Below are 24,175 nucleotides of genomic sequence, written 5' to 3' on the forward strand. Positions count from 1 at the left end.
TAAGTTTACCTATTTTTGTATGTAAGACTTTCTTTCCCCTTCTTATACTTTAGTATCTTCGTTAAAAAATGGCCTGTCTCAAATGATTATTGACAAAATCAAAATTTAACAATTTAGCAAGCAGGCATACATAAAGAATACTACATCCTTCTAAAGGAAGAATAGAAAGAATGGAAGCAACCATGCTTGTTGAAGGAATTTTACTTAATAAGCAGAAAGCAAAGATCGCTTCCCCTGCAGACCATGAGTCTGTAACAATCTCCATATTCAGAAGGGGGCTATCAGACTTAAATGCTAGTAGAACTGGGAAGGAACCATAGAGATAATACAGAAACAGCTTCCATTTATGTGGTTCTTTAAATTTTAAAAGCGCTTTCCTCATAACAGCCCTAGGAGGAAAAGAAAGTAAAAGCAGGACCCTTGGCCTTTTAGAGAAGAGAAAACTGAAACTCAATTTGAATGAGTCACCTCTGTTCCCATAGTCAGTGCCAAGCCCTCTGGGTCTTAGTCCAGCCATTTTTCCACAAAACCATAATGCATAACCAGTGATCAAAGAAGGCATAAAACAAGAAAGTAAAAGAACATCATAATATTTGGCAGCTTTACTAGCTGATTTCCTAAACAGTACATGGAATTCACATAGGCATAGACCAATTTATTTTTTCTTCCCTTCATCTCTGACTCTGTGTCTGTCTATTCATCTCTCTTTAGGGCAAGGTACCACTTACCTACAAACTACACAAGCCAATCCCATTTCCATGGCAAAGTCATCAGCACTGGTCTCATCAAAACTGGAGAGGTCAGGCATGGCCAAGTCCTTGCTGGTTTGGACCGTGATGGGAGAAGAGCGGGACTCTTGCTTCTCTAATCGGGGTTTCTTTGGTATATCAACTCCTTCACTGGTGTCAACCTTCATCTATTAAAAAGAGCACATGTGTGCGCACACATTGAAAAGCAAAAGACATTAGTGTTGTGATCAACAAGTACTACGGCCAAAATAATTACAAAATACTAAAAATACAGAAAACAAAGATGAAAATACAGATAGAAAATTTAAAAACAAGAGTAGCTTGTATCTAGAGTACTTTATGTATATTATTTCATTAGGTGGCAAAAAAAAAAGCTTGGGAGGTTTAAAAGTAATTTTTTGCAACCAGTTAAAAATCACTAAAGAGAAAATTTTGTGAAATCAAAACCTTTTAACATGCTTCTTTTGTACTTGTTTTTCTATAGACCAGGTAAACAAAAGTGGGCATTGCATGGGCTCTACTTTCTAACTACGTCTTTTCATCTTTTGAACTGAAGTCCAATGTGACAAATTGAGTCTCCATGTTTTTTTGGTTTCCTGTATGGCCAAAGAATAATTATTACTTATCAAATCCCTCCCTGCTCAGGTGCCACCTTCATGACTTCCATTCAATGAATGACTTCCTATTTAGTTATTTCTGGTTTTCTTTGTTCCTTTTGCCATAGTTTAAGAAAGACATGGATAGACTAGTGTAGTGCAAGAAGAGTGCAGTGACTACTCTGATGGGCCCCAAGGCATGTTTAGCTTGGAGAAGAAGGGGAGAATTACAATAGGCATCTTTAAATACTTGAAGGACTGTCTTTCAGAAGGACTGGACTTTTTCTGTCTGGCCTCAGAAGGTGAAATAGAATGGTGCAAGAAAGCAATTTAAGCTTTATGTCTAAAAAAACTTCCCAACAATTAGAGAGATCCCAAAGTGGAATGTGTGTCTTGAGAGGTGGCAGTGGGTTCTCCTACAACAAAGACTTGAATTCAAGCACAGACTATTTGTCAGACATGTCTGAGTGAAGGTTCCTTTCTAGATATGGGTTAGGCTAGGGAGCCAGTGAAGTACTTTCCAAACCTAAAAATTTTGCAACTCCTTCTTAATCTTTCTTAGCAATTAATTAATTGCTATCAGCATTCTATCTTAATTAATTTAAATGAATATTTGCTACCATAAGTTCTTCATCCTCAGACCCAGAGGACTTAGCAATTGTCCTTATCAAAAACCAATCCTGAGTCAAATGTAAAGATTTTGCTATTTTGCCATGTGTAATATTTACCACCTTTTCCCCCTGCATGACCTCTCTAACCACTGTCACTTCAGAAGCAGGATATTGATTAGCTTGAAAGTACTTAGAACAAAGCATCCAGAATGGAGGATGACTTTGAGATTATACTATTTGAGTTGAAGGAAATGGGGATGTTTACCTGGAAAAGAAGAAGACTTACAGGAGACAAGATAACCTTTTTTATATATTGGGTTGTCATAAAGAACAGGAATTAGATTTGCTTGACTTATCCACAGAAGGCAAACTAAGATTAATGAGTGGAGGCAAATTTAGATTTAGGCTTGATGTCAGGAAATCGTGGAATGTGATGCTTCAGGATATAGTGGGTTTCCTCTTACTTGGAATCAGGTCCTCTCTCTTGGATATTTTGTAGTTGTCATCTTACTTGACCTAGAACTCACTCTGAGGACAATTCATAGTACTGTTTTCATCTCCTTGACTGTCTTACTCTATATTAAATCTCTCATGGAGCTTAAACAACTTTAAGGTTTTGGCTGCTATTTACATGGTGTGACTATAAAGTAAAGAGACTAATTTTCTTGTGTGGCTTATAGAGTAATGAGCAAAACACTGGAGCTGTAATCACAGGAAGATTATATTACAATTTATTTCAACTTGCAGCAGGAATACTTAAGCTAGGCTAGTAAGTCTTATGGTATTAGTTCTTGGGAGTACAAGTATCTTTCTTGTCAAAATAAGAACAAATAGCCATCTTTTAGAAAAGTAGTTCTTAATCTGGAGTCTGTGTATAGCTGGGAAAAGCATTACAACATTTATTTTCCCTAACCTCTAACTGAAATTTTTCTGAAAATTAATTCTGAATTCAAATTGTACATTAATTCTAATCCTAATTCTAAATTATTAACTTTAAAATTAAATGTTAAATTAATTAAAATCTCATCTCTAGGATACATAACATAGCTTTTGCAACACTGCCAAAGGGGTTGGTGATAGAAAAAAGTTAAGAATTCTTGAGTAAGAGTAAAATAGTGCATAATTAAATTACACACAAAATGTTAAAAGATTTATTAAAAGGATTAAAAAAATCTATAGAGATTTCTTGTGGTGCACAAAAGTTAAAGTCAGGGAAGATGACACATGAAATGGTCATCTAATCACTCAAAGATCCAACTAAAATCCCACAAATCTGTCTTGTTTGTAAAGACTACTCTAAGGTGGCCAGTCTTATTTGAAATAATTACTCATGTGAAAGAAAACGTGAAAATAAGCACATTTTGACTGATAATCAGGAATATTGGGGATCTGACATTTGTTTTTATTTTTCAAGTCAAAGTGAACAAAAAAGGGGCATTTCTGATCAAAACAGTAACCAGCAATAAATAATGGTTCTTCTTGTATGATTCAGAGATAAAAATTCAAAATAGATGACAGAAAACTGCAAAATCCTTGAAATACAAAGAAGTAAATATGTCAAAATGACAAGTGAAGATGTTGATTTTTTTTTTTTGCCATCAATGATACTTTCTATACTTTCTATAAGGACAGTCACAATTAGGCTTATTCTAAGTAAGAAAATGAATGAGGCAAAAGGAGTGAACCATGACCCTTGAATCAGTTTCTTTTGCATGCCAATTCTCCAGTTCTTCATGGGCCTATGTATCTATGAAATAGCTGTTGACCAAAAATGATCTTAACCCACTTTAGTGATTATATTTGAATACAAATGACTTTTATCCATTTCTAAAAATCAAATATACTCTTCAAGGAGTTCTTACAAATTCCTTAGCTGAGTATTGAAGGTCTACTACTCTCTGGCTTACTGTTTTCCCACATCTCTATATACCTGCTATACTATCCTGCTGGGTAGTCCCTGATCTTGTCCCACCACTGTGCATTCCCCCTGCCCATCCCTAAAGCCCAATATATGCTTTATATATCTGTCTTCTAAAATCCTTCTCTTCCTTCCAGGACTAGCTTACTTAGGTACTGCCTTTCCAATGATCTGCCCAGCTGGAAGTGACATCTCCTTTTAATTCTTAAAGAACTTTGTTTAAGCATCTTTTCTGCTTTATCATCTTTAATTGAAATACATGCTTCATCCCTCTTTTTACACTGAAAGTTCTGTGAAGGCTGGGCCTGGATTGGGTCTTACTTCTGTGTCCTGTGGTATTGGAAATTTGGGGGTCCTTGAACTAATTTTGAGGTCTCCGATATAAACTTCCTGTGAACATTTAGGGCTCTTTCAAACTACATTTCCCATGATTCCTCTTGTGTAATCACATAGACAGGAAGTGTAATAACATAGAGAGAAGTATAAAAAGGAAGTGCCTGAAAGGGCACACTCTCTTTTCCAGCTGAAGCAGCAGAGTGGTGAAGGTATGGAGGGTCTTTCAAACTAACTCTTAATATGGCATGTGGCTTCATTTTTCAAATGGATACCAATAAATCCTTTAAAACCCTAATATTTTTAAATCTATCCTTTTATATCCATTTTAATTCTTACAGTCCCCAGAGCTCAGCTCACAGAAGGGGCTTCATAATCATCTGAGTAATGAAAGAATGAAAAGACAAAGTTATGCTACACTTGAGGATGCCTTAGAGTGGTGATGGCAAACCTATGACACATGTGTAAGCACTGATATGCGTAGCAATTTTCAATGACATGCGGCCGCATACAGAGAAGTATGAGGCCGCATGCCGAGGATGAAACATTTGCTGTAGTGTAGTGTAGACACTCTGTGCACTATAGATGACAATTCTACCTATATTAATTTACCTGTTTTGGTTTATTAAATATAATTACATATTACAATTATACATTTTTGTTATTTAAACTATAAATATTGCAAAATTATGGTGTTTTTTCTCAAAGTAACATACCATCTGAGTTATGCTTGTTTTTTTGGCAAATTTTGACACACCAAGCTCAAAAGGTTGCCCACCACTGCCCTAGAGCACATGCTCCAGATCCTAAGGACAATCTCTGAAAAAGTTTCAAGGCAATGATACCGAAGGGAATTACACTGTACCTAAGCCATGATGACACATTCAATGTCAAAAATGAATGTCACTGTGCACATAAATGAGTGTGTGCCTGTAGATGTATGACTGTGCATACATCAATCTTCCCTCTCTAAGGCAGTAAGTAAAATTCAAGAGTTCAGCAATAGCATGTAGGTTGTTGTTTTTTGTCTGATTTCATCAGAGTAAAGAATTTCTGAATAAAATACCTCTACTCACAAAGACTGGTAACTAATCTGTAACTTATATTCTCAGAGATGTGTAAGAGATTAAGTAGTTTGCCCATGGTAAGAAAGCCAGCATCTGCCATTGGCAGGACCGGAAACAAGGTCTTCTTGACTCCAAGGCTAGTCCTTTAATCAGGCTGCACTGCTCCTCAACATTCACATCTACTCTCCAATCTTAGTATCACCTGGAGCTCAAATATATGCTTTTGCTGAGGATAAAAGCTATGCTAAACAATTTTCTAAAATTGTATTCTTTAATTCAAAACTCAACATATCAATCAGGAATTATTTAGTGAGTCCCTAACTTACTATGTGCCTACACTGAGCACTGTGGGGGATAAAAGAAGCATAAGAGGTTCCTTGTCTGGGTAATTGATGTTACTCTAATTCCTATGCTCATTTAACAAAACAAAACACCTTACTTTATCAGCAGGCCTTTTTTCAGCTTCTTTCTTGACTTTGTCAGCTGTGGCAGGCTTGCCATTATTACCAGAAGGGAGAGTGGAAGAAGTTTTGGGCTCCTGCTTAATGGAAATGGCTTTAGTGCTTGATACTTTGGGAGGTTCCACTTCCTAAACAGCAAAATAAAAACAAACAGATGATTAAACATCACACAATTTTTGGCAAGTCATAGCTTTTACAAGTCATATAGCTAAGCAAATGTTGCAATTAAAAAGATTTTCATATGAGAAATACAGGGATCGTGCAAAAAAAGGGGAGAGGCATAAAGCTGACATTTTATCACAATTTTTGGTTAAGGCTCAAAAGAGATCTCCTTGTCTTATAAGTACTTTAACATTTATTCTTTCTTATCTTTAGAGTAGAAGATTTTCACATGTTTTTGCAAACAAATGAAGTTTTTTCCTTGTTATGAAACTAGGGACATGAAATTTAGTCTTGTCTGGAAGTTAACTGATGTTATTTCCTCCTGTTCTTAATTTGAAACCATACTGACATACTAGGGCTCTAGCAAAAAGCAACACTGCCAACTGACAAGGTGAAAACCAAGTTTTTTTGGGGGCAAAAGAAGGCTTTGTCAACCTCTTGATTTTAAAGCAATTAAGTGCTATATCAGTGGACTTATAGTTTTTATTTGCTTCAGAATAGGACTATTTCAAGGCTTCCTTGTACCATGGAATACTGACAATCTGTCAATCTGTTTTCCTCAATTGAAAAGCAAGAAGTGCTTTAAAAGTGACAGATGAGAACCAACAGCATTTCCCACAAAACGAACATCATTCAGTTTAGTGTTCCTTTATAATTCTCTGTCTCTTGATTCAGGATATTTCAGAAATTTGTATGCACTTTTCATATATAATCATTGTTAAACCCAATGCTTCACTTCCTGTTTCAGCTTTTAAAGTAGGACAGAAATTAAGAACAAACATAGGTTCCCAGGGCAAGGCATCCTCTCTACAAAATTATAGTGGTGAGAATTTTAGCCAAGTGCTATAATTAAATGAATCCTTCTGAGTGCCTTTTAAACACATAACAGAATATTTTTCTAAATTGAGCAAATCAGCAAAATGAATAACTGTTGTTAATGACTTAAAAAAAGATTTCCCCCACCCCAACTTAAAAAATTATTTATTCCTTGTTTCAAAGTTTCAAAATATTATTTTTCCACTGGAGCAATAGCATATAAAAGAAAAAAAAATTATTGCTTTAAAGCTTGTTTTGGCATTGCCTTGCTATATAACTACCCATGTGTCCACCCAAGCTCACAAAATCATTCACCTTGCTCTTGCTTCTAAGGTTATCTAAAGTTATCCAAGACAACTGGCAATGGTCTGGGATGCAGTGGATGACCTTCAATCTGGTTTAGTCCATCTGCTGAGACTGTTTTACCAGAGTGTGGCTGATGTACACGCTAAGGCTCCTTGGATCCACAAGTAAGAGTGCTGTTATCGTCTACATTTTACAGATGAGGCAGATGGAAGTTGAGTTGCCCAGAGTCCCACAGTCAGTAAGTATCTTAGGCCAGATTTGAACTCAGAAAGTTGAGTCTTCCTGATTCCTGGTCTGGTACTCTATCTGCTGGGCCACCTTGCCACTCTATAAGGAGCTACCTTTCCAAGCTGGCTTTTATTGGGGCAGCTAGGTGGTGCACCAGTCACGGCTACACTCAGAGACGTGTAAAGCAATGAGGTGGTTCAGCTGATAGAGCACTGGGTCTGTAGTCAAGAAGAGCTGACTTCAAATATATCCTCAGATACTTATGGTGAGAAGTACTAATCTATCCCTAATTCTGCAAGAATCCTTTCCCAGCAGTTTTTTGTCAAATAGTGAGTCTTTGGCTGTGTATTATTAATCTGTTCTACTGAAAGACTTCTACTTTTTAACCAATGCTAAATCATTTTTATGTACTGCTTTGTGGTACAAAATGAGCTCTGGTACTGCTGGACCTTCTTCATTCCCAATTTTTTTAATAATTTCCCTTGAGATTCTTCATCTTATTCCTCCAGATGAATTTCATTATTCTTTTTTCCCCCTAGCTCTATACTCTTTTGGTAGTTTCATTGGTATGGCATTAAGTAAATTAACTTTGCGAGTATTGTCTCAATTATATTAGCATGCTGTGCCCACAAAAAATAACCATTTCTCTAATTATTTAGATCTATTTCTACAAAGTGTTTGATAGCTAGATAGTTGTATTCAAATAGCTTCTGTGTATGTCGTGATCAGTGGACCTTCAAATATGCATGTTTCACACACACACAAATAAATGTTAGATATGCATGTGTATATATTTATATATACATACACACACATGTATGTGTGTATATATACACACATACACACATGCATATATACACATACATACACACATGTATATATACATACATACACACATGTATATATACACATACATACACACATGTATATATATATATGCCAGAGAACAACGAAGTTAATCCTGGAGTGTTTCCTCTTCCTGCTAGGTTTGATGATAATATATAGAAATGCTGATTATTTATATAGATTTATATCCTGCAACATAACTTTGTTTCAATTAATTTTTAGTTGATTCTTTCAAGCTCTATAAATAGATCATAAATATTATATGCAAAAAAGTGATAATTCTGTTTCTTCCTTAAAGATAATTTCTGTTTATTCCTTAAATTTCTTTTTCTAGTCTTATTTGCCATGGTTAACACTTTTGGCACTATGATAAATAAAAGTGGTGATAAAGGACAACCTTGTCTTTTACCATTACTGGAAGGTCTCTAGCCTTTCCCCATTCCAGATAATGCTGACTTGGTTTTAGAGTGATACTACTTACTGTTTTAAGGAAAGATCTATTTATTCCTATGCTTCTCACTGTTTTTAAAGGAAACAAGCATTTTATTTTGTCAAGTTTTTTTGAGATCCAGAATTTATATTCCAGGGCAGCTAGGTGGTACAGTGGATAGAGAACTGGGCCTAGAGTCAGGAAGATCTGCAATTAAATCCCATTTTAAATATTTACTAGCTACACAAGTCTGAATGAGACTCTAAATCTAACTGCCTCAGTTTCCTTATCTATAAAATAGGAAGGATAATAGTACTTATCCCCCAGGGTTGCTGTGAGGATCAAATGACCTATATGTAAAACACTTTGCAAACCTTAAAAATGTTCATACATGTTAGATATTATATTATAATGATCGTAATATTCAGTTTAGTCAGGTATGTTATTTTTGGTTGTAAGGTTTTTTATGTTTCCTTTGAGAATAATGTATTTTAACCTCTTGTCTTCTTAGTACTTGAACATTTTCTCTTTGGATGGTTGAAGTACTTTTTTGTTGAACTGGAAGCTCTGTATTTTTACAATCTTAGGAGCTTTGATTTTGAGGTTCCTTTTAGGAGGTGACTGGAAGATTTTTTTATTTTTACTTTCTATTTTTAATAGGTCTGATTATTTTTGTTTATACTTTCTTGAACAATGGGATCTAGTTCTTATTTTTGGTAATTATTTTCAAGTAGTTTTGTGATTCTAAGATTCTCTCTCTTTGCCCTGCTTTTTAGGTTGTTTGTTTTTTGATATTATATTTCTTAATATTTTCTTTGTTTTTATTTTATTTTATTTTTAACATTTCTTGTTGACTCATGGAATCAAGAGTTTTCTCTTTGACCATTTTAATTTTCAGTATGTTCAATTCTTGGCTAAGGTTTATCAAAATCTCTTCTTAGCAATTTATTCTTCTTGCCATTCTTTGGTCCCTGGCTGTTGTCTCCTTTATTATTCCATTTTATGTCTCATTTTATTTCTTCCAGGTGTTCTTATAGTCTCTGTGGATGGGGTATTGTTTTTCTCTGAGACTCTACTTAGATTTGTTGTAGAATTACTCTCTTCTCCTGGCTTTGTGTCTTGGTCTTTCTCAATACACAATATTTCTTCATTGTTTAGTCATTTTCTTCTGTTTACATCTCCAGCCTCAATTTCTGTATTAAGGCTTTTTGCCTATATCTAAATCTGCTCTGTCCCATACTTTGGAATAGAGTGAGCTAAGGCAGCTAAGATGAAGCCTTGCTTTAAAGTTCAGGAATTTCTGGGTTTTGGCTTAGTCTCTTGGTAGCCTGACAAGATTTTAGATACGACTCCTTCTGTCTTACTCTTGCACAGTTCTGAGCTAAGAGTTGGCTCTGCCCTTTGCTCTGAGTCTGCAAGGCCCCGCACATATGCTGTGGCTTGTGTTCCTATCAGACCCCAGGCACTTTGCTTCCCCACAGGGCTACAGCTATGTCTTCACATAGACTGCCTAGGCCTTGGGTACTCACTGGTCTGGCCCTTTTATCCCCTGCCCTTGTTCCAGATACTCTACCTCCTGCCTCCCTGGACTGGTCTCAGCCCAGTTCTATCAATCCATTTCTGCAGGCCTAGACTGAGTGGAGGAGCTGACTGCTCCTCTTCATTTTCTTTTTCATTGTTCCTTCTGGAACTCTAATGGTATGTAGTGTTCGACCTGGGCTCCTCTAGGTCTCAACATACTGCCACCAGCCCTTTCTATTATTTAACAAAATTCTTAGTCATTTCATTTTGGTTAATTCTTTAATTCTAAGGACTGAAGCCTTTAGGAGTAAGGGGAAAGAGAAGGAAATAGTATAATTCTCATGTTCCGAGAAAATAAATCAACTTCTATGTCAGAAATACTAGTGAGAAGAAAATGAGATATAATTTCTTCATGGCAGGTAGAATAACTATGATGGCAAAGGGATTACCTTCTCTAGAAGGCTTCGATCTTTTACTGTCTGTCACCTTCATTGCCCTAACTCCCTCTAGTCACTGGATTCCCATACATACCTTCTGGGACGGACGGTAACTTGAATCGATGCCTCTTGCCAAAGATTCATCTAACAAAGCTTTTAGCTTTTCAGCAGAATCCTTGCTCTTTGAATGGAGGAATCCCAGTGCTTTCAAAAAAATGGGATCAAGTTCCAAGTTCACAGTAGCAGCCATTGCAAAAACTAAATAAAAAAGAAACATGAAAAAAGTATTTTACTGTCAACTCTTACTGATTTGTGACAATGTTGTAGCTCCAGGTTTGCATTTCTAGGCCATACTGTATGCTTTGCCCACGCTTGATGAATGCAAACTGATTCTATTATCACCCCACGTCAAACAGATTTAGAAGACAAAAAATTCAAATAACAAGTATGGTTTCCTCAACTTAAGGCTTGATATATTCCCACAAGGCTGGCTATAAACAAAATTATTTATAACAACTTATTTCTCTAATGATTTCCAGTATAAAATCAAAGATATACTTTGACAAATAATGAAAGATATGCTCAGAGGCAGCTAGGTGGCACAGTAGAGATCTCAGAGTCTGGAGTCAAGAAGACCTGGGTTCAAATCTGACCCCAAACACTTATCTGTGTAAGCAAGTCACTTAACCTGTTTGCCTCAATTTCCGTCAATGGTAAAATAGGGATAATAATAACATCTACCTCCCAGGGTCGTTTGGAGAATCAAATGATATATCAATAAAGTGCTTAGCATAGGAGGAGCCCTAAATGCTTATTCCTTTCCCTTCTCTCTCTTTCAGACTGTAACAAAGTAACAGAGGAGAGCCTTCCAACAAAAAAACAATTGCTGAGCAGTAGCCAAACCAAGATTAGGGGGTATTTGACCAAAGAAGCTACAGGTGTTGCCCAGCTGGCTGTTGCCTGTCATGCCTTCTATAAACTTCTTTGTCCTTTCTCCCTCAATCTCATGTACCCCGGAAACTCTCCTCATGCCCTAATTTTTTATCAATTCTGTGTTCATATGTCTTGCTTTCCTATCAAGGATCTAAAAGCAATTTGAAAGAAGGGATCAAATCAAAATTATGTAAATACCATTGGGCTTATTATAATGCTAGGGTCCTTGAAGAACTTTAGAAGTTTTCAAAAAGAATAATGATGATTATTATAATCTATACTAAAAAAGCTTTATTTTCAAAAAATAATGTGGATTCTACTCTAAAGATATATCTCTGTGAGTCACATTTGCAAATGCTTTGACTAGAAAAGAACTGTAAAAATAAAAATTTACTATTTATGCTCAATCTTTTGGTCTCACCACCATGGTTTTGAATCTTTTCCTTGGCCTTGGGATTAATATAATAATAATACAGCACACTTGCACTGGCACAGTTAAGGGTTGGTCAGCAATTCCATTATAATTCTCCATTTTCAGGGGTTTATAAACCCATTAAAATTTGGTTTAAATTGTATCTTGACATATGAAAGTTTAGCAAGGAAATGTATTTGTTTTTTTTTTTCTCATAGTTTAAAAAGAAAAAAAGAATATCTAGTCCTGTTGGTTGGCAAAAGGGATCTGCTAACTTCTACCTCAGAATTTTTTAAAATTGTTTTACAGGGGTAGCTGGGTAGCTCAGTGGAGTGAGAGTCAGGCCTAGAGACGGGAGGTCCTAGGTTCAAACCCGGCCTCAGCCACTTCCCAGCTGTGTGACCCTGGGCAAGTCACTTGACCCCCATTGCCCACCCTTACCACTCTTCCACCTATGAGACAATACACCGAAGTACAAGGGTTTAAAAAAAAATTGTTTTACAAAGTTGTACAGATATTAGATTTAGCTCAAAAGAAATGAAGCAAGTAGAAATTTAACAGAATTGAAAAAATTATCCCTAGTCATGACCTCCCTACCTTAAAATTACTCCCCAATTCAATTTATCCTCCATTCAGCTACCAAAGCAGGTCAAAGAACAAATTAAAGAAACGAAAGAAAATAACAATAATGATATTAAAATTTGGGGGATCTAGCTAAAGCAATGGATGGGGAAAACTCATATGCCCATAAATAGACATTAATAAAGTAAAAAAGAGAAGACTAATGAATTGAATGTTCATTTAAAAATTAGAAAGGCAACAAATAAGACATAAAATAAGCAAAAATTTAAAAAGAAAAATAGATACACTGGAAATAACAAAAACAGAAATGATAAAACTAAATGCTGGTTCTTTGAAAGACTAACAAAAAAATCTTTAGTTGATCTAAATAAGAAGTAGAAAAACAAATCAACAAAATAACATTAAAACAACGAGGATTCACAACAAAATCAGATGGAATAAAAATAATGATCAGAATGCTATGCAATTATGAGCTAACAAGCAAAACTGAGAAGACAAAAGAGAATATCTTTTAAAATATAAAATGCCCCAAAATGATAGAAAAACAAATAGATATTTTAAACTACTCATCTCAGAAAATATAAGAGAACTAGTTATAAAGGAACTATTGGGGGAGGAGGAGAGAATTCTGATTCTGATGACATCATATCAAACTTTTAAATAATAATGAATAAATAAATCCTCAAAAGTCAACAACATTGCTATATAATAATAAAATTCAAGAGACAATAATATAAAGGAAAATCCCATTCCAAATAACTACAAAATGTACAAAGTACCTGGAAATCAATCTATCAAAGCACACAAAATATTTTTACAGATTCAGTTACAAAGTGCTCCTTACAGACATAAAGAATAACAGCTGAAGGAATAATACACACACACACACACACACACACACACACACACACACACACACACACACACACACTCACCATTCCCCAAAAGATAACTAGTCAAAGGATGTTACTAAAGTCTCAAAAGAATTACAAACTAATAACAACCACAAGAAAGAACACTCAAATCACCAATAATTAAGAGAAATGTAAATGAGAACAACCCAGAAGTTTGAACAACCCTCGCATCCTGTAAATTCGCAAAGATAAGAAATAATAGGAATGGGAATCAGTGTTGGAGGGAATGTAGGAAAATAGGTATCTGTTAGAGGAGCTGAGAGAATCCATACAGGCTATTGAAAAACAATCTGGAAATTATGGAAATAAACTGACTAAAATGTCCACATCCTTTCATCAGTTTTATTATTGGGCTTATACTCCAAAGAAGCTATTGATAAGAAAAGTTCCCATATATAATACACCAAAGTATTTATGGTAGCAGCTTTTGTGATATCCAAGAATGAGAAACATCAGTTGGGGAATGGCTTAGCAAATTGTGGGTCATGAATAAAATAAAATGTTATTGTGTTATAAGAAATGCTAACTGACAAAAATAGTGAAGCACTAGGAAAATCTATATAAACTGATGCAGATTGGCGTAATCAATTACTCTGTTCCCCAATACATAATCATTAGATCAACATAAGAAGCAGAATTACTCAAAAGAAGAGATACAAGAACTCACAGTACCCCATGTGGAGAGGTAGAAGGTACACACATGTTGTACATTGAACATATTTTCATATGTTTTTGTTGTAATTTTGTTGTAATGATAGGTTATACTAATTTTCCCCCTCTTTTTAAATTTTTTTATCTTTAAAAAATATTCTGCTATATGGGATGCATTTTTTTATTTCCTCAACTGTAAAATGAATAGCATCTCCCTCGAAGGGTTGTTATTAGGATCAAATAAGATAATATCGGCAGAAATGCTTAGCCCAGGGCCAAACACAGTACTATATAAATGCTTATTCTTTTCCTTCTCTGAAGAAGAGAGGGATACTGAGGGAATTATGGTGATTAAAAAGAAAGACAGCAATCAAAACTTATTTTTAAAGATTCCATCTTCTAGAGAGATGCTTTGGGGGGGAGGTTAGGAATCTATTTTAAGACCATAAGCAATGGCAGAGAGAGAAAATGAGGACTGTGAAAACAGGTGATAGGGAGGGATTTGGTTTAGCAGAAGCATAAGAGTACATGAAGGAGAGAAATGAGACAAGGCAAGCTACTGGTTGAAGCCAGACTGTGGAGGGGTTTAAATGCCAGGATCAGTTTATACTTAACTTGGTAGGCCATAATGGAGAGCTCTGAAAAGCTTTTGAAAAGATGAATGAAATTCTTAGAGCAGTTATATTCGATTATTTAGGTGACAAAATGGAGGATGGATTGGAGAGAGGGATAGACCCAAGGCTGGATTCACAATGGGAATGCAGGGAAGGGGACTGATAAAGAGAGAGATTTGGAGAGCTGGAACTTTGCAACATACACTTGACTGGTCAAGCTTACTCTTTGGAAAGAACTCCACAAAGAGCCCTATCAAATTCTTTTTGACACAAATGTGGAGCTGATAGCTAAACCAGTAAGAGTAAAAACAGAAAAAGGAAACTACAGGTCAATTTCCCTAAGGAATATTGATGCAAAAAATTTTAAATAAAATATTAACAAGGAGATTACAGCAATATATCACAAGTATCATATACTATGAACAAATGAGATTTATACCAGAAATTGACCACATCAATAGCAAAACCATATATCTCAAGAGATGCAGAAAAAGCTTTTGACAAAATATAACACCTATTCATACAAAAAACATGAGAACACAGGAATAAATGGAGCTTTCCTTAAAACGATAAGTGGTATCTATTTGAAACCATTAGCCAGCATTATCTGTGATGGAGATAAGCTAAAAGCCTTCCCAATAAAGAACAGGGATGAAGCAAGGACAATCATTATCACTACTATTATTCAGTATTGTACTAGAAGTGCTAGCTTTAGCAATAAGAAAAAGAAAATGAAGGAATTGAAGGCAACGGGGAAACAAAACCATCTCTGTAAATAATATGATGGTACACTTAGAGAATCAATTAAAAACCTAGTTGAAATAATTAACAACTTTTGCAAAGTTGTAGGATGGATATATATGTGTGTGTGTATGAGAATAATTTCCCAAGAGTAAAACAAATACTTTGAAAACAGTGAGAGGAAGAGAATAATAACAGCTCACAGGTGTCCAGTATATTAATATTTACAAAGTACTTTCCTCACAAAGAGTCAATGAATTAGTGAGAATACTCATGGAAGAGAAGCCTTGGCTATGATTTAGGCCAGTGATGGGCAAACTTTTTAAAGAGGGGGCCAAATGAAAGGAAATGCTCATCTGTCAGTCTGTTTCTAAGGCAACTCTTTGGAAGTTTCAGTGTACTGTATCCTATTCGTATTCACTGGATTGGGAATAATGTCCCCGGGCTGGAGAGAACATTTCAGGATCTCCCCCCCCACCCCATATGGCCCAAGGGCAGTAGTTTGCCCATCACTGCTCTAGTCAATCTTGCAGACTTAGAAAATGAAGGATAACAAAAACAAACACTACAAGTAGGCAGTGCAGGCATTATTGTTTCCATTTTTCAGATGAAAAAACTGAAGCCACTTGCCCACAGCAACCCTGGTGGTAAATGTCCAGCTAGTACATGAGCCTACATATGATGCCTCTGAGCTTAGCACTTCCATTAGCCAACCCTGCTTCACATCAAGGCTCTTAGAATTCTTCAACGCTAAGACCTGGTGCCAATCCTTAAGGGAAGTTTTTCCAGATTCACCACATTGTTAATGCTCTCCTTCTCCTCAGATCATCTGGTGTTCCCTTGCTTATTTATGTTTTCTCTCTCTGGTATAATGAAGCAGAATTTCTGACTTTATAGTTCCAGATTTAAATATAGTACTTTGCACATAGATTCTTAATAAATAAATCTGCTGACTTAGATACACTATTATTTTTAATATATTTTCATTTATTTTATTAAATATTTTCCAATTACATTAAAATTTTTTAATATTCATTTACAAAAATTTGAGTTCCAAATTCCCTGCCTCCCTCCTGCCTCTCCCCTACTCAAGAAGATAAGCAATATATCAATTATTCATGTGAAGTCATTTCCATATTAGCCATATTGCAAAAGAAAATACAAAAAATAAAGAAAAATTCAAAAGTATGCTTTAGTCTGCACTCAGAGTTCACCAGTTTTTTCTCTGGGAAGTAGACAGCATTTCCTTTTGGTAATCAGAGTGGCTATGACTTTCACAGTTGAATATGTTTTTTAAATAAACCCATACCTTCCTTCTTAGAATCAATACTGTGTATTAGTTCCAAGGTAGAAGGATGATAAGGGCTGGACAATGGGGGTCAAGTGACTTGTTCAGGGTCACAAAGCTAGGAAATAACTGAAACCAAATTTGAACCCAAGACCTCCCATTTCTAGGCCTGGCTCTCTGTTCAATGAACCACCTTAGGTGCTCCCCAAAATTAGATGACTATTTTTAAGAATAATATACTCATATGGCAGGCCTTTACCACTATAACCTATATCACCTTTCCAGGTAACAGTGGCGGGAAAAAGTCCCCACATCATCTCTTTGGCAAGCAGATAGCCTTAAGCCCAAAAGCATTACAGATGGAGAATAGACATATTTATTCTTATTGACTCTCACTTTAACACCTCAAATCAGTTAATAAAGACTAATTCACTTTGGCTGGTAAGATGCAGAGATCCTATGTAACCTCTCTACTTTTTTTCAATAAATGCAGTTAAAGCTAAGCTGTTAAGGACAGATCTTGCCTGTTTTTATCTACTAAGTTCTTACTGATTTCTCTCATTCTGGGAACTGAAGACCTGGGTTTGAATCTCTTGCTCCACCAACTCTACTGGTTCTGTGATCTTGGGAAAATCAATCAACAACTTTGAGGAACATTAAAAGAAAATGTGTTTCCCAACAAGATAATTAGATGATAAATTATTATCTATATAATAATAAATTAGAAGATAAATGTCAGCTCTAAAGCTATATAGCTATCATCTTCAGAGGCTAAGACAAGATTTAAGTCTACTTCTAAACTAACAAGTAACAGGACTGAGTAAAAGGGGGCACTGGAGAAGAAAATAGACATGTTTCACACCACTCGTACACAAAACTGCTGTTGGGAATCCTGTATAAATCCAATAGCACACAGTCCTGTCCATTGTCGCCTTCACTATTTAGTCAGTTTCGAGGTCAGAGACTCCCATTCTGCCTTGCACATAGTAAGGCCTGGCCTGGAAACATCCTATTTTAATAAAGGCTTGCTGCCTAGGGAGACTACTCACACTACTTCTCTGAATCGTCATAGCGCTGGTCACGTGTGGGTTTTTTTAATAAGACTTGTGGTTTCTGCAGTGTGGGGAATTCCTTGGGGAGGAAATGCAGAAGTTTGCCTATAGCAGAGGGGTCAAATGCCTGTGGACCGAAAGACTGCTGCCCTAACCAGATTAAAGTGCAACTGAGGAGTATTTACTGAAAAAATAAAAATATAATAATATACAATTAATGTTAATGTGCAGGTTTCCAAGTCAATGATGCTACCTTCCACAGAAATTCTTATTTAGTTTGGTGGCCCCCGTTTCTATGAGTTTGACAGCACCAGCTCAGAGAAATTGGGCTAAATGCCCAGGGTCAGCCATCCAGTGGGTGTCACACTCGAACTCAGGGGCTCCAGGAACTCTTTCCATTAAACTTAGTTGCTTCTATCCATCACCATCATTGTTGTTATTATCATACACAGAGATCTTTGAGGTGTAAAAGCACTCTCCAAGGGTTATTTCATTTGACCCTCACAACAAATATGTGAGGGAGGTGCTAGTATTACCTTCATTTTAAAGAAGAGTAAACTGAGGCCACAAGAGGTGAAGCGCCCTGATCAAGGTTAGGTGCTCTCATTATCCCCATCTTATAGAAGAAACTGAGGCAGAGGTTAAATGAGATGGCCTGGGTGTAGGGGTGTGTGTGTGGAAATTGGCCATTTATTTTAACCTCATTTTACAGAAAGGGAAATTGAGGCGAAGGTAAGCGGCACTCGACTGGCACAGTGTCCGTAGCAGGATTCGAACTCGGGTGTCCTCCAGTCTCTTCGTCTCTTCCTCTCTCCCCTCCTCCCGCCCTATTCACTTAGGACCGCGAAGAGCCCCGCCCTGGGGTCATTCCTCCTCGCGATCATCCCACCCTTCCCCCACCCACCCCCGACATCCCTCCCCCTCCAGCCGCTGTCTCCGCCCCCTCCGGCCCCTCACGAGGAGAAGCGGTCGTGAGCGCGGGCCCGTCCGTCCGCGCGGCCGCTAACTACCCTCGCGGGCTGCGGCCTCCCTTCCTCACCGACTCACCGACCCCGTTCGCGCGCGCGCGCCACGGGCCCACGCCCTCGGCCGCCTCTCCGTCCCGCCCCGGCGCCCGCTTCTGGAGCCGGGTCCCCGACACCCGCCGACTGGCTCTCGGAGCGGATAAACAAAGGTTCCAGGAGTAGATAGGGAAGGGAAATTTTTCTGAGGTGCGACGGAAGGAAGTGACGAGACGGTGCCGCCTCCCATGTTCCGGTTCGCTCATTTATGAATCGCAGCTACCGGGGGCTTCTGAGGATCTCTGGACGACAGCTGAGTTATTTGGGTGGGTGAGGAACCGGGAGCCAAGAGGCGTGGGGGCGATGAGGGAGCTAAGAGGCGTGGGGGCGATGTGGGCCGACACACCCCTTCAGCCTGTTACTAGGTCAAAAAAGCGGGGAGCTTCAGAGGGGAATCTCCGTGACCTCCGGGGTAACTGCCAGGCCGGGGCAGAGTATCCAGCCAGAGGGAAGGGATCTTCGGCGGCGTCAGTCCCAGCCCCCGGGAAATTCCAGACTTTGGCAAAGAGCCGCTGAAAGCTGTCAGGCAACAAGCATTGATTAAGCGTTTCTTGTGGTCATTAGTGCTGGGCCCTGGCGTCCTGCGAGGTTTCCTTGGGGATATCTACCAAAAGACGAGTACAAACACCGCAGAATTGAGGGAGCGGGGCTAAGGGTGGGAGGTGGGGAAGGATTTTTTCATTAAATTTCACCCTATACATGTTTTTTGGAAGACCTAACTAGCTAGAGGAACTCGTGGGCTTGTCAGCAAAAAATCATTTATTAAGCGCCTCCTATGGGCTCAGCTCTGTCCTGAGCACTTTACTCATTTTTCTCATTTGGTCCTCATAACAACCCTGAGAGGTAGGTGCTATTCTTATCCCCATCTTACACCTGGAGAAACTGAGGCAGTCACACAGCTAGAAAGTGTCTGAGGCCTGATTTGAACTCAGATCTTCCTGACTCCAAATCCAGCATTCTGTCCATTGTCACCCGCTATGTGCCAGACTCTGGGCTGAGTTCTAGGAATACAAAGAAAGCCACCCCTCTCCCCCAAAAAGAGTGAGAGACAATAAGCAAAAAACTGTGCGGAGGACACTTTATGTATAAGATAAATTAGAGATATTACTAGCTATTGATTGATCAAAAGACTTCCTATAGAAGTTGGGATCTTAGCTGGGGCTTGGAAAGGAGCAAGAGGCCTGGAAGTAAAATGCTTCATAAAAGCTAATCTTAACTAACTACCCCAAACCTTCCCTGCACTTTCACTTTTTAACCTTATCGTTTGGTGTTCCTTCTCTCATATCACCTACCACTGGAAATAAACTTGAGATTCACTTTGTCAGAAATACCGGGCATTAAAGAGAGTTAGATCTCACTTTTGTGACCTAGAACAAATCACTTAACCTCCCTGGGCCTTGTTTTTCTCACCTGTAAAATAAAGTTGGACTAGAGGGCCTCCAAGGTCTATCATCAATTCTCTTTGGGTTAGGAAGATCTGAGTCAAAGACTTGCTTTACACATAGAGCTTGTATAACTCTTGACAAGTCTCAGTGTCCCAAGCCAAGGGTCTCTTTGTCAGATGTTCTTAACCTTTTTTGTGTGTGTCATAAATCACTTTGGCAAGTGTGCTGAAGCCTATGAATTCCTTCTCAATATGTTTTAAAAAGCATGAAGTAAAATAGCATAGAATGATGTAAGAAACCAATTATATTGAAATACAACTGTCAGAATTTTTTTTTTTTAAGTTCATGGACTCTTAAGGAAAGAACCCCTGCACAATGACTGTTAGTTGGTCAAGTCAACAAGCTTTTAAGCACCTACTATGTGTTTGACACTGTGGTAAGCCCTGGAGATCAAAGAAATGGCAAAAGATGCTCACAGTCTAATGGAAGACACGTGCAAACAGAACATTTGTAAACCTATAGTGGTAAAGGGGGCTTTTCTCAAGGGGATTTCTCTGCACTGATGAAATCATGAGTCTTGACAATAAAATTGAAATGTTCAGGGATGCTAAAATTCTTCTCCCCTTCTTCCCACCAGGACCCAATGGCCTTGGAGTTTGCCAGACTTCCTGGTCACAAAGCCTCAGGGACCCCCGAGGATGCCAGCTAATACTAACTGCATATCAGATGCTGACAAGGAAAATAACTTTTTCTTGTATTTTTAGATTTTAGGACAACCCAAACAACTCACACTTGACTATAGCCAAATGATAATTTTGAATAGATTTGCTTAAAAAAACTTTGGCTAGAATTAACATTCCTTTGGGAAAATGCAAAAGCTGATGGGAACCGTTCTTTATATCAATTTTAAAATGCAAGACTTATCATTTAATTTTTTTTTCAAGCCATTTTAAATGTTATGCCATGACAGAAATAAGCTGTAATTTACTTTGTAAATAAATTTGATATTAAGACCCTTGGCTTGGGTTTGTTTTTGAAGTCAAAACATTGTATCTGACTGAGAAATTATCTTTACCAAAAAGAACAGTTATTTTTTTAAAGTGTTAGTTGAAGAGGTCAATGTGAATAAGAAATCAGTTTAAAAAAAAGAATCAGTTCAACAGTCCTTAAAAAATTTGTTTTTTGGCTGTTTCTGCTTTTGTTAAATAGCTTGCTCATTTAACATAACAACTACATTGGAAAATACCTTTTCAGTGTTCCCATTAAACTTTTTTTTCCCTTATAATACTTGTGTCATCTGTAGCTTGAAATTAAGAATCAATAATGAACTTTCAATGCCCTTTTTAAAGGTCAGCATTTTATTATAACATAAAAGCTAGGAGATTCAGGTGGCAAGTATTAGTGATGTTAGTGACTATACTCCCTGCTTCTCCCAGTATCCAAAGCTCTCTGCCTGTTTTATAATTTGTACAGAGAGTAACTACCATAATTATTTTTAAGAGGAACTCAGTCCTTGTGTTGCACTTAGGAATTAAAAGTAGTCTAAGCAGGCCACTGCTGGAATATTAATTTCAGTGATTACAGTCAAGGTGGTAGACTGCCATATTCAGGCTCTGCTAAATGGTATCAGTAACCATCTTGTGCATCCCTGTTTATGTGTTCAGGAATACCTATAAGGATTTGGGTCCCATGGCAACAGTCTTTCCTGATTGTCTCTTGATGGCCAACTTTACATGAAGACTTTTTTATACTTCAATCCAACTTTTCATCCAAAAAACAATTTGAATAGTTACATAGCTTTTTGTCTATGTACCTTGACTTTAGAATTGAACTTCAGTTTATATCGCCTTTGAATTTCACTCTACAAACTTCACCTCTGAGTCAAAGAATTTAACAGAATTCTAACTATTGGACCTTTAAGATTATCCTGTCCAACACCCTCATTTTGTAGAAGAGAAAATAGGTCCCAAAAAGTTGTGACTTTTTAGAAAATTTTTTTTTATTCCACTAATAAATCTACACGTGAGTTTTCCAAGGTTACATGATTAATGTTGTCTCCCTCTCCCGTAGTTGGCAAGCAATTCCCTGGGGTTTACATGCATTATAAGTGACTTTTCTGTGAAGGTGAGTACTTAAACTCATGAAGATCCAGGTTTCTTTCCATGATCAATAAGCCTTTCACATAAAGACTCAATGATTTTTTTTTTTCATTTACCTATAGAATTCAGGGTAGCAAAATGCAAGTGTAGACTAGTGGAAAGAATGATTCTGCAACTACATAGTTAATACTTTTTTGGGAAAATATAGAGTAATTATACTAAGGATTCCAGTGTAAAGTAGGAGGAGAACTGTATCAAAAGCTTCTATAAATCATTTAAATCTTATTTGGGAACATGATTTTATGCTCTTAATTAGAACTGGGTATGACTAATGCCTTACTAGAATTCCTAAAACAACTTGGTGTATAGTGTAAAAAGAGCACTAGACTCTGAAAGAAATGTTTGAAGTTAGATAAGCCATTTTGCCCTTACTTTCCCATATATAAAATGTGAATAATACGACTGTGAGAAGAATGCTTTGTAAACCCTAAAGTTTTATGTAAGAAAAATTACTATTGTAATGTAGTCCATAACAAACCCTTTTATTTTTTGAAGGTTACTCTTTCTTGTCTAAAAATAATCAGGTAATGAATAAAGAGAGCTGTGGGCCTGCGTAGTTAGTTAGGAAGAGGAGTTCAAATCTGACCTCAGATGTTTACTATGTGACCCTGGAAAAGTCACTTAACTGCTGTTTGCCTCAGTTTCCTCAACTGTAAAATAAGAATAATAATAGCACTTATCTCACAGGGTTGTGAGGATCAAACTGAAATAATCTGTAGTAAATTTAGCACAGTACTTAGAACATAATATGATAATGTATAAATGCTTGTTCTCTCTCTCCTTCCATCTTAGAAATTTCTTTGGGCAGAATAATCAATTAATTGGCTTATGGATGACCTTTCCTTTCAGCATCTATTGGGCTACATTTTTCTAGTCAAAGTAAAAGTGAACAGATGAGGAGAATTTAGGTTAACAGATAGGAATGTCCCACTCCTATTTGTATATCCCTAGCACTTGGTATAGTGCCCGGCATACTTTTATTTTTGTCAAGGCTTATGATTTTATCAAGGTAGATAGATCTTGGGGTTGAAACCTACAGATATTACAACTGTCCACTATGTTTAGTTTTAAGAAGTTGCCTGGGCCACTGGAAAATAAGCGACTTGCTCAGAGTCATGCACTAAGACATTTTAGAACAGACTAGACACCAGTTGGCTTGATGAAAAACAATCCCCTTAAACACCCTTTTACACTTGGCACATAGTAGATCCTAAATAAATAAGTGTGGAATTGAATATCAGCAATGAAATTAATAGAATAGACTATGTGAAGAAAAGAGGAATGCAAAATGCCTTAAAACTCAACGAACTGACTTTGGGTGTATAAATTGATTGCCAAGGCTTTTATACAGTGGTGCTCTTAGTGAATGCTAAGTTCTTATTCCATTCATGTTTGATGCAAAGATTGTGCTAAATCCAATAGCTTGAGCAAATATTTATCACAAGATAAACCAACAGAAATACCATTCAGTAAGTGAATGGCTGAAAGATCACACAGAAGACCAAAGTTCCTAGGATAATTTTCAATATTTCCAATTATCTTTCCATAAGTAGGGCCCTTGGCCATTTCAGCTGCTATCATATTTGTGCCCTATTCAAGCTACAATTACACAATTATTAGCTTTCAAAACATAGTCATAATGCATTTATTAAGTACTTAGGTGACAAAACAGCTAATGCTTCTATACATGTTTTGTCATTTGATCTTACAACCACGTGATGTAAGAGCCTTTTTAAAAATAAATATTTATCTTTTGGGTTTTTTTTTTACATCAGCTGTTTCCCCCAGCATCATTTCTCCCTGTTCCCAGCCATTCCATATGACAAAGAATTTTTTTAAAATAAAAGATTAAAGATAGCAAAATTGATCAACACAGAAAATCTGAAAACCCCCAGTGTTCTA

General features: G+C 37.0%; 1 protein-coding gene and 1 long non-coding RNA gene across 2 annotated transcripts in view; one reads left to right on the plus strand and one right to left on the minus strand.

The window, feature by feature from the left end:
• The window catches only part of INTS12 (integrator complex subunit 12), a 29,019-nt gene extending 10,029 nt beyond the window's left edge, over window positions 1-18,990 (minus strand). The window contains exons 1-4 of the mRNA XM_044681210.1: window positions 18,716-18,990; window positions 10,576-10,739; window positions 5,714-5,863; window positions 729-916 (exon numbers count right to left, since the gene is read on the minus strand). Of these exons, the coding sequence (XP_044537145.1) occupies window positions 729-916; window positions 5,714-5,863; window positions 10,576-10,739; window positions 18,716-18,935 (722 nt within the window). The 5' untranslated portion in view covers window positions 18,936-18,990. The remainder of the gene's footprint in view (window positions 1-728; window positions 917-5,713; window positions 5,864-10,575; window positions 10,740-18,715) is intronic.
• LOC123251885 lies at window positions 18,930-21,127 on the plus strand. The gene is made up of 2 exons (XR_006506517.1): window positions 18,930-18,995; window positions 20,752-21,127. It is a non-coding gene; the product is annotated as an uncharacterized LOC123251885 (long non-coding RNA).
• The last annotated feature ends 3,048 nt before the right edge of the window (window positions 21,128-24,175 follow it).

This window comes from Gracilinanus agilis, chromosome 6 (assembly GCF_016433145.1).
Source record: "Gracilinanus agilis isolate LMUSP501 chromosome 6, AgileGrace, whole genome shotgun sequence".
NCBI classification, from domain to species: domain Eukaryota; kingdom Metazoa; phylum Chordata; class Mammalia; order Didelphimorphia; family Didelphidae; genus Gracilinanus; species Gracilinanus agilis.